The following is a 10,833-nucleotide window of genomic DNA, read 5'->3' on the forward strand; positions in this document are numbered from 1 at the left end:
CTATTCTCTCCATCTGTCAGCTGCTGCTGGCTCTTCCTCCTCCTCTTCCTCACACACTGCTGAGTTTGTCCTGGTGGATCATCAGGGGTGCAAAGCCTCACAGATGATGTGCAGCAGTGGGTCCCTCAGTCTGTCCTCACTCTGGACACTTGCAGTTGTCACACATGGAAATCAAATGTGTGATAAGCTGCAGGATTCAAACACAAGTGTAACTTATAAATACATGTTCATACTTTTATTCCACAATCAGAGAGAAAGAAAAAGAGAGAGAGTGCAGGACAGACAGACAGGTGACAGTCTCAGGTGTATACACTGCTACAAACAGGAGGATTTAGTGTTTGTGTTATTACGAGTGCTAAACAAGAAGAGTTCCCAGATGGTACAGTGGACACATGTGTGACTCCTGTGATTAAAGCATCTTTCTTTCAGCTTAACGAGTGAACCGTCAGCTCGTTCAAACACACGTTAAAGTCCGTTTGGCTCGACACCACCGAACAGAGGCCGCAATATACCCACATAGCAAGCTGGTCTGGCCCGGATCTGGTATCAAGACGGCACTGCTGGCTGACTTCTGGCATGATAAGACGTATGTCAACCAGGCCTGGCAATGACGCCACTGTTTATGTGATGGCATGCCATATCTGGCCCGATTATGGTTTGGTTTATGTGGGCCAGGCCCATAGAAAACAGCTCTGGCCGGGATCCGGCATCAAGCTGGCACTTCTGACTGACCGGTGTTATGGCAGGGTGTATGTCAACCAGATGTGGGCCAGGTCTGGCAATGATGCACTATTTATGTTCCTATTTTCCTATTTTAGTTAGAAATTCCAAATGCCATGTTGCAATACTATACTGCTATGGTAGCCAACATTTCAAATGCAGGTTTGAGAGGTTTGTGAGTTTACACTTTATCCAAAACCTAGTAAGGGTTTACTCATCGATGCCAGTGGGTGGCTGTAGCTCAGGTGGTAGAGCAGGTCATCTACTGATCGGAAGGTTAGTGGTTTGATCCCTGGCTCCTACATATCGTGAGTGTGAATGTGTATGAATGTAGTTAGGAAGCACTCAGTTAAGAGAAAGTGTGTGTGGTTGAGTGAATGTGGCATGTTGTATAGAGCACTTTGAGTAATCTGGGAGAGTTGAAAAATGTTATATTAGAATCACTGTCTGAACAGAGTTTTGTCATGTTACTTTTGCGCTATTATGCACATGTTGTTATTACATGGCTGAATTAAGGTACACATTGGGCTGACATCTGGGGCCAGAACTGAAACTGTTCTGGGCCAGAACTGAAACTGTTCTGGGCCAGCACAGGACCAGCAGTGTGTCTGCAACTGGCCCGTGGCTGCACACAACTTACACATGGCCCACATACCGCAAAGAATGATGGCCCTTTGGTGGCCCAGATCAGGTTTGCCAGAGGTACTCCACACATGGGTCAGCACAGGACCACCAGTGTGTCTGCAACTGGCCTTGTACTGGCCCATGTGTGGGCCACCTGGGAAACCGGATCTGGGCCCCCAAAGGGCCGTCATTCTTTGCGGTATTTGGGCCATGTGTAAGCACGTTGTGTGGGCCAGATCCGGGCCATACCAATTTTGCTATGTGGGTAACATAGCTAACATTAACAGTGCAGTGAATCCTGCTTGTAAGATGAATGCCAACTATTGAATGGTGTATATTTCAAAGGCTTTAAAACCAAGTTGAGGCTGAAAGTACAAACATTACTAATGTCACATAATTTTGCCGACATGTGGCCAACAGTAATTTTGTAATATTCTTCGTTATTAAACATTTGCACATAAATAAGTGACATCATATTTAGTACTTACTTTTATAAGTTTACTCTTTGGCCGCCCCGCTTCAGCCACCCACCTTTTTTTCCCTAAAAAAATATCCACAGCCACCACCGGGCAAAGAATCTTGGGATAGGTTGGACCACGAAGGCTACACCGGACCAAGCCTTCAAATCTCGGGAAATGAAGGCCGCATTTGGAGGACTCTTCGGTAACTCATTAACGGAGATTTGTCGCGTTAATGCAGTTATGGCGTTAACATCATTTTAACGAGATTAACGCTGACAGCACTACTTTAGACACTTTTGTATTGGCATCCTGTTTAAAAAATAATAATTTCACTACATTATCAATAGTTAATCTAAAAAAGCACATTATGTTAGGAGCTGGGTTATGGTTGCCTAGTGATTTTGTTTGTGTTTTGTGGCTCCTTTTTTGGCATAGGTAGGTGGGGCAGTTATTCAATGAACCTGGCACACCTGTTACCTGTCAACCTGCTTTCTTCTGAAGCGTTCTTCAGGAGCTGCCTGACAGAGGACTAGTGTCGGAGTATTGACTTTTCTGGAGTGCCTGATAATCTGCCAGCCTGCCTACTGGAGCCTGTAAGGAGTTTTGTTTCCTCCCCAGGGTTCTCATCTCTCGGTTTCTCCGGGTCGCCTTGTTTGGTTTCTTTCCCTTACGGAGGTTTTTGGCAAACAGTACCAAGTAAGCTCTCCAACTCTCGGTAAAGTCTCTTTTATGCTTTTCTCGGTTTCGGGTAAGACCCTCCTAATTCTCCTGCTCCTCTTCCCTTAGATCGAGTGCGCTACCAGTCTCTCCTCACCTGCACGTCCCAGCTCCACGTCCCCATTCACATTTTATTGTATATACACTGTCCTTGAAAATTCATCTCCTTCACTGTAAATAAATTGTTTCACCACAACTCTATGCCTCCGTGAGTTCTGCTCCCTGAGTCCACCAGTATTTTTCATAACACATTATACCAGATGACAAAGGGTATTAAGTAGCTAAAACTGTAAAGAATTACTTGTACTGTATTATAACAACTAAACAACAAACAGAACATTTTTCTCTAAGTAGAAGAAAAATGGTCTCTGTTCAAGCTGTTTCACCACCAGTATAACCCACTGGAATCATGTCTAGTAGATAGTTCACATTTTAAGTGTTTGTTTTGGCTGCTTAAGTACTGTGCTTGCTCTTTGGTAAGGAAAACAGTTTGTTGATATAACTTAAAGTTAATGGTCACTGATCATGATGAAAGACTGAGACAGATAGAAACTTAATTTCTGCAGAAGAGAGATAATTTATATGTCTGTAGGGTGCCAAGTTTTACCCAGTTGTTGTAGCACATAATTTAGTTTTGCATAGACATATTATTCACTCTTGACAACATGGCAATCCAAATCATATTTATGCAATAAGTGACTTGAGTCTTGTCCACAGAAATCCATATGCTTTCATTTTTTCCTTTTTCTAATTATATGGTGTTATGCTGAAATTGTCCAAAAACCTGCTCTTCTGCACATACTGTAGTTTCATAAAGTGACAGGGATAATAATAATTAACAGTTGATCATGAATAGCATAAATGCAGCCATGTGAATTATTAATAATCAGAGATAAGGGGAGTGAGTAACACAGAATCAAGTTTACAAAGAAGAATTTTGCCCTTTTTTTTTCTTCTCATTTTTGAGACCCGAGTTCAGCCTGGAACTTTAAACAAAATGCATCTGAAACACACAGATCGGTAGAAACAGACTGTTGTGTCTCAGCGCAACAATGTTTTAACTATGAACTCAGTGCAAGACAACGTGCACATACACATACACACTACATATGACTTGTCTTCAGTGTTCAGAGTGTCTGATGATTTTTGGCCAATATGGGGAAGAAGGAGGCCAGGCTGTGTGTCATCTGATACAATGTCAAAGTCAAAGCATTTTCTAGGACTCTCATTAGAAGTGCTGATTCTGTTGCTCTTCATGAAATCGTCAACCTAGGAGTCCACATAAGAGTCTGCGAGTCCCACTACTACATGTTTAATGTCTGTACTTATATTTTCAAAACAGACTTGTAACTTTTGGTTTAACATATTTGAGGGCAGTTATTTCACGTCACATCAAACTGATTTGAGCCAGAACAGTAACACAATCCTATGACGTTGCAGTCCCGGTGCTTTTGCATCTAGCTAGAAATACTGAAGCGGTGTAAGCATAAAGGGAGTAACTTTTTGTTAAGTGGCAGGTAATTTCAAATGCAATGTTTCAAAGAACTCCAAAAACAACAGCAAACGCACAAACATTTTGTGTGCAGCCTGTTGCTAGCTAAAGTTTCAGCTGCTTTGCTTCACAGGAAGATTAAAAAAAAAGAACTTCACTGAGAGATGGAGAAAGATAAAAAAAGAAGGAATAAAAAAAAAGAATAAAAAAAAGGACAGGAGAGGAAGAAGAGGGGTTATATTTAAAAATAAGAACTGCTCAGTGGTATTTGATTAACTTGAAATTTAAAGCTTACAAGTTTTTAAATCAGATATTGGGTCTGTACATGTGACATATTTTTTCATATTATGAAATGTGCTGCAAAACAAACTAAGGCACGTAACTGTGTCATCTAAAGGTTGCATGAGACTACTGGTGTACTGTGTTGAATTTAAAGTAAAGAACAGTGTAGGTTACAGAGTAGCAGAGATATATTTGAAATTAAGCCGAGGATACATAGAATCATTCACTAAAAGATTGAACTTTGCAAGAACCCCCAAATTTGATGAAAAACTATATCTAATGCACCATTTATATTTTTTACATTGTTTATTTTAGCTATAATATTTGGTGTGTTGACACAACATAGAGTTCATTGCCATGACACCAATTACACTGTGACAATTTTTTTAACACAAAATTTATTTTTTTCATTTAGTATTGACTCTTGCCAAAGACAGAAAATCTACAATGATGCCATATATTAGTATTAGTGCAAATCCACAGAAATTAATATCAGAGAAAGAAAGCCTATGTATTATAACAGTAACCGTAATGGTCATGCTACATTTATAATAGTTAATGCTGTTATTAGTAAATGTGTTACTCCAGTGGTCCCCAACCCCCGGGCCATGGACCGGTACCAGTCTGTGAGTCATTTGGTACAGGTGTGAAATATATGGTTTTCAGGGTTTTTATTTTTAATTCGGTTTCCCTGGGTCTTTTCCTCTGTGATATCAATAAATGTTTTTTTAGAAAAAATAAATAACTTTACATTATTTCCGTTTTTTTATTATCTGACTCTGAACAGTGTTTCGGGCGTCATTGTCCCTCATTACTCCCAGGTGGGACTGTCTCGTTCCAGAGAAACAAGCACAGGGCTGTCACTGATTTAGCGTCATGCTGAATTTTGCAATTTCATGTACTCTATATTTGTTTTGCAGTTGTGTGTCTTATTTTAAAAGAAATATTTACGCATTACCATAGCAACCAGAGAGCATTAAGGGGCACAGAGGAGGATGTTACTCTCATTGTTGTTGGTGCATTTCAGGAGGACACTTTCTAATAAATTTACACAATTACACAGTGAATTCGTATTTATTAATACCACAGTTTTTGTCTTGGTCGTATCATTTTATTTTGTTGTACTCTTTATCCCTGAAACCTTAAAGGCCGGTCTGTGAAAATATTGTCTGTCATTAAACTGGTCTGTGACACAAAAAAAGGTAGAGGACTGCTGTGTTGCTCTTTCTTTATTGATTTCTTTCATTGATCTTGGTTGACATAGTTAGATAACAAATATGTAGAAAATGTGTAAAAAAAAAAAAAAAAAAGTATACGTGTACATGTTAATATTTAATAGCGGATGAGTAGATGACATAAAAGCAACCAAAGCAGATCATTTGTCAGAAGTCTGTCAAGTGGTGAAATTTCGAAGATGAATCTCAGCAGTTCATTTTTGATTTTGTTGTTTTGTGGCCTGGCTGTGGTCCAGGGTACTATCGAAACCAATGCCATGACAGAAAAATTAAATTCTTTGGAAATCAAGATGTTGAACATTGAAAGCAGGCTGGAAAACTACGAAAATCGCATCCTTCAGCTGGAACAAAAAGGTAAAGAATAAAGCTGAAGCAGACGGTTTGTTTTTGGGTTTTTTTGTGATTTTCAACATCTGGAGAAATAAAATGATGTGAAGAATCATACTTTAACACATATCTGAAATAAACATGTTTTTTTTTCTTAGAGAGAAACACGGCCATATTCAGTGCTGGAATTGGAGGGAATTCACCATTTGGGCCCTTTAACACAGACGTAACTACGATCTACAATCACACATTTGTAAATATTGGAAATGCCTACAGCCCAGTTACAGGTAAGATTCTTCTTCACAGTTTTGTGTTAGTGAAGTAAATAAAGCCAAAAAAATGTGTCATGTGATGATGCATGTTTACATTCAGTAATAACATTTGCAGATTCGTAATACTGAAACTTTTTTGATAATTTGGAAAAAATGAAAGAGATTTAAAGATATTACAAGTGTTCAACTGAGGTGTTTCTTGCATTTATACGTGTAAAACTTGCTTCTTCAGAAAATGACAAAAAATTAAAGGAGTTTACTTTTTTTTTCTCCAGGTGTCTTTACAGCACCTGTTTCAGGTGTGTACTTCTTCACCATTTTCTCTCTTTCTGGAGGTGAACATAGTATAAGGCTGCTGTTATACAAGAACAATGAGGTGATCTCACACATCCATGATCACCGGTCAACTGACACAGCTGATAATGGAGGAAATGCGGGATTCTATCAGCTGCAGCAGGGTGATACAGTGTATGTGCGTTTAAAGGAGGGTACACATGTCTATAAATCCAGAACAGGAACAACTTTCAGTGGATTTTTGGTCAAACAAAACAGTTAAAAAGAGATGTACATTTCTTTGAAATTGTGTTTGGCTGCAGTGGTTCTTGTGTGTGCTCCAATAAAACACATTTAAATCATACCTACAGCTGAATATGGGGTTTACTTCACTTTTGTGTTGTTAAATGATTTAGTGCTTATCAAACTAGTAAAAGACTCTTTAAATGTGGCGTGGAAATGCTAGTAAACTTGTTTTTGATGTATTTGTAACTAGTAGATGAACAATATTATGTTTGGAAACAGTTCACGGGGAATATTCAACATTCAATATTCAAGCCAACTGAGACATTTTTTCTACCGCTCTTTGAAACCAGGATTGAACTGAAACATTATTTTGTTCATCTCCGTCTCAGAGAAAACCAGCAACAACAACTTTGTACAACTCAAAGTTGAAACTCACACAGAAGCGAGGGAACTTCGGTGCAGTGTTACATGCAAATTTTAACTTTGTATCTATAACCAGACCTCAACAAAAAAATGTAAATTTGTTTGTATAAATATGTTTTACAAACACAAACTTTTTTTTACAGACACACAAATTCTCATCTTTAGATGCACAAACATAAAATTTTCAAATATTTTGGTTTATAAGGTTGCAAAACAATTCACAACTATACAGTCTGATTTACAAGTACAAAATTTTTATGACCACAATTTGAGACCATACACAATTGACTCTTGTGTTGTGAAATGCATTCTTGGATACCTTGCTGCCCCAAGTCTACACTACCAAAAGTTCACAGCAGTCGGTTATCTAGGACCGACCTGTCTTGACTTACTTTGCACAGTAACCAATCAGATGTTAGACAATCTGTAGTGGCAGCGTCTTTTTTGGTGTTGAGACAAACTTCGGACTGAAAATAAAATGTATTTCTATGGGTCAGTTAGAAGGTACTCCCTCTACTTGGATTCACACAGTTCAAAAAGTTTAGGGTAGCATATTAGTTTGGATCACACACCCCCAGTAATGTTACTGATTAGCTCCACATTTATTGTGTATAGTTTTAGTCGCATGTTTTCAGCAGTAAAGTGTTTACTTAAATTCAGTGCACATATCAAGATGTTGCTGTTTACACCATTCTTTTGGAGCATTTGAGATGTATTTTTTTAGCATTCATTTTAAAACAGGTTTCACAAGAAAGTTGACTATGTCTATGACAGTGGAATATGTTGATTCTCTTTGTCTATCTGATAACGGAACACATATTAAGAATATGTGAGATATGTTTGGAAAAGCTATGTACACAGTTGTAATACTGTAGAGTAACAAAACTTCTAAACACAAATTTAACAATATAGTGTATGCCGTAAAGCACATGTGTCAAACTCAAGGCCCACGGGCCACATCTAGCTCGGCATACATTTATATCCAGCTCGCGAGATCATTTTATATAGATGTATTATTATTGTTATGCATGGCCCGGCGATATGAGGCGCTAATAACACACAAACTACAGATCCCATAATGCAGCCCTGCAGCCTCCTTGCCAAACGCTAGGCTGCCTGGGAATATTCCTGCGTCAGTCAAGTCAAACTTCTGTTATTGCAAAACTAGCCCCCTCACAATGGCAAAGAGAAAAGTTGAGTCTGAAAACAGAGCCTATCAGCACCGCTGGGAGACTGAAAATAAGTTTACAGACATTGATGGTAAACCCGTGTGTCTTATTAGTGGAGCTAATGTGGCTGTAATTAAGGAATTTAATTTAAGATGGCACTACGAGACAAAACATCACGATAAGCTGAAAAACCTAAATGCAGAGCAAAAACTACAGAAAGTGGAAGAGCTAAAGAACAATCTAACATTTCAGCAGACGTTTTTCACCAGGGCAAAGTCACAAAGTGAAGCTGTTGTGAAAGCAAGTTTTATTGTAGCAGAGGAGACAGCCAAATCAGCCCCGTACCACTCTGAAGAGCTGCATGATGAAGCTGTGCGACGTCTTGTGTCCAGACCAAACGCGGATTTTGGCAAATGTGAGGCTGAGCAGAAACGTATGTCAAAGTGTAACCGACATGAAACTACTCCCATGGGCCTTAAATTTTGGAGTCTCCACCATTTGACCCTAGAACTGAAGAAGCTTCTCCGATGAGAGGTGAAACATCTTCAACGAACTTAAACAAGTCCAGATGCTTTTCTTTCCAAGCTCCATAGACTACGATGACCTGGATGACTGAGAACCTTCATGTTACATTTGTTGCAATTTCTGCTCCCCTCATTGTCAGAGCACTCTTAAAAAATAATGTCAATGAGACTTTTTAATTAGATAAATAAAGGATATATGAAAGTCACTTCATCAAAATACTGATTGAAGCTTCAGCCTTGTGACAGGAAGGTTATTTGTGGCCCAAGAAACAGGTGTGTCAGCTACAGCCTTGAGAAAACAGCTCTGCCTGGAGGTGGGCCCATGCAGCGGGAACAGCCAGTATCCCAGAGTTGTAGTTAGCAGTGGCTCTCCTACAGCTTGTGTGCTGGTTCAATGCGATGATCATATTCTTTTTCAAAGGTGAGAAACAAAGATTGTTTTTTCTTCAAAAGATTTTTTTCTCATTAAATAGTTTGTTTCTGGAGCAGAGGTACAAGAATAATTATAGGGACGAATCTAAACTATATATGTTTTTCAAATACTGTATTTTTATCATAAATATCCAATATTATAAGTTTAATAAAACAAATTTGTTAAACTCAACGACTGATTAGAATCTGCAGTATTTAACAAGTCTTCACACCGCAAAGAATTCTGTAAATGTCATTGTGTTTGACTCTGGTAAGCCAGTCTTTCTTTCCTTAAAGGATTTATATACAAGGTATTAAAATTTCTGTTTAATATGGATTGTTAGCTGTGTAGGTTATTTTTCATATTAATGAGTGATCACTTTCTGTAATACTTTTTTTTAGTACAATGAAAAAAATAACATGTTGGAATAATATTACAAAAATATGTACATCAGTTGCACGCAATCAACTTATGTTTTGTCAACCATAGTTTTCTATGTTATAACTGCACACAATTTTTTTTGTAACATGAACATGATTTTTTTATGTTGTTGTTCTGCATTTCACGCCTGTCAAATATTTATAGAAACCATTTGTTTATCAGATATTCACTGGTTCACTGGTGTGTGTGTGTGTGTGTGTGTATGTGTTTGCACAGGTGGCTGAACCTGCTGGCACATTACATAAATGAGTAATTAATTCTGATGGTCATCCATAACACTGAGTGAGTTCATGTTTCAGATGCTGCATGGAGATCTAGTGTTTGACAAGAGGAGCAAACTCAACAAACGTACGGTTACGGTGTAACCTTGGTTCTCTTAGTGAGAGACTATCTCTCCACACCGTTACATATTCCATATGTACGGGGTAACTCTGTAAGACACCCCGCGAGGGGACTGTGCAACCGACCCGTGGAGAGTGAAGGTGCCGGGAGTCAGTGACAACGCACCAATAGAGACACCACCCTGGTCAGGGCTTCGCAATGCGAAGGCTGAGCCAGGGGGTGGAGGCAGCAGTCTGCAGACACCAGACTCGCTTAAACCGGTCGTGCAGGACGCGGGACCGCAAGTGATTGGCCGCTCAGCCAGGGGGGTGCTGGCAGCCTAGCCTGCGTAAGTGGAGGGCTGAGCAAGGCGACGACCCGAAGGTCCACCCCCAGCACCGTCATCATACACTTGTCCGCAGACATAGGAGCCTCAAGAGTGAACTCGCAACGAGACACTCGAGGTCAGACAAAATCCCAGCTTCTGGGCATCCCCGTGCTGGCCGTGTAAGTCCGTGACACACAGGCAAGAACCAACAGGGATCCAACATTGCAGACATCACTCACTGCCTGAAATGTCAGACACATCAAGGTCTAACAACTGCAGCCCGCGGCGTGCCGTTGGAGCGACAGAATGCCAGAAGCACGGGCGGTCTAGGACGAGCCTGTGCGTACGCTCCCCAAGGATCTCCAGCTGGAGCCTTCGGTGCCCAGGGTACAAATCCGGAATCCCTGGAGCAGAGAGAGGAGAGGAAGCGTAGCTCACCGAGTCGCTGAGAGTGGACCCTGCTGCGTGCCTGCAAGAAGCTGGTAACGCCAGACAGGGAGCCGTAGGCTGGGGAACAATCACTCCCGGGTTGAGGCATGAGACACAGTGAGGCCCGACTGGCGTGC

At 40.1% G+C, this 10,833-nt stretch overlaps 1 protein-coding gene and 1 long non-coding RNA gene across 2 annotated transcripts; both read left to right on the forward strand.

Moving 5' to 3' along the window:
* Window positions 1–1,431: 1,431 nt before the first annotated feature.
* Window positions 1,432–2,718, forward strand: LOC120722123. The gene is made up of 2 exons (XR_005693360.1): window positions 1,432–2,501; window positions 2,592–2,718. It is a non-coding gene; the product is annotated as an uncharacterized LOC120722123 (long non-coding RNA).
* A 2,953-nt stretch (window positions 2,719–5,671) lies between these two features.
* On the forward strand, window positions 5,672–6,767 carry LOC120722102 (complement C1q tumor necrosis factor-related protein 3-like). The gene is made up of 3 exons (XM_040012915.1): window positions 5,672–5,885; window positions 6,017–6,145; window positions 6,406–6,767. The coding sequence occupies exons 1-3, from the start codon at window positions 5,711–5,713 to the stop codon at window positions 6,684–6,686; spliced, it is 585 nt and encodes a 194-aa protein (XP_039868849.1). The 5' UTR covers window positions 5,672–5,710; the 3' UTR covers window positions 6,687–6,767.
* Window positions 6,768–10,833: the final 4,066 nt, after the last annotated feature.

Source organism: Simochromis diagramma, unplaced genomic scaffold, assembly GCF_900408965.1.
Source record: "Simochromis diagramma unplaced genomic scaffold, fSimDia1.1 OVJJ01000123.1, whole genome shotgun sequence".
Classification (NCBI taxonomy): domain Eukaryota; kingdom Metazoa; phylum Chordata; class Actinopteri; order Cichliformes; family Cichlidae; genus Simochromis; species Simochromis diagramma.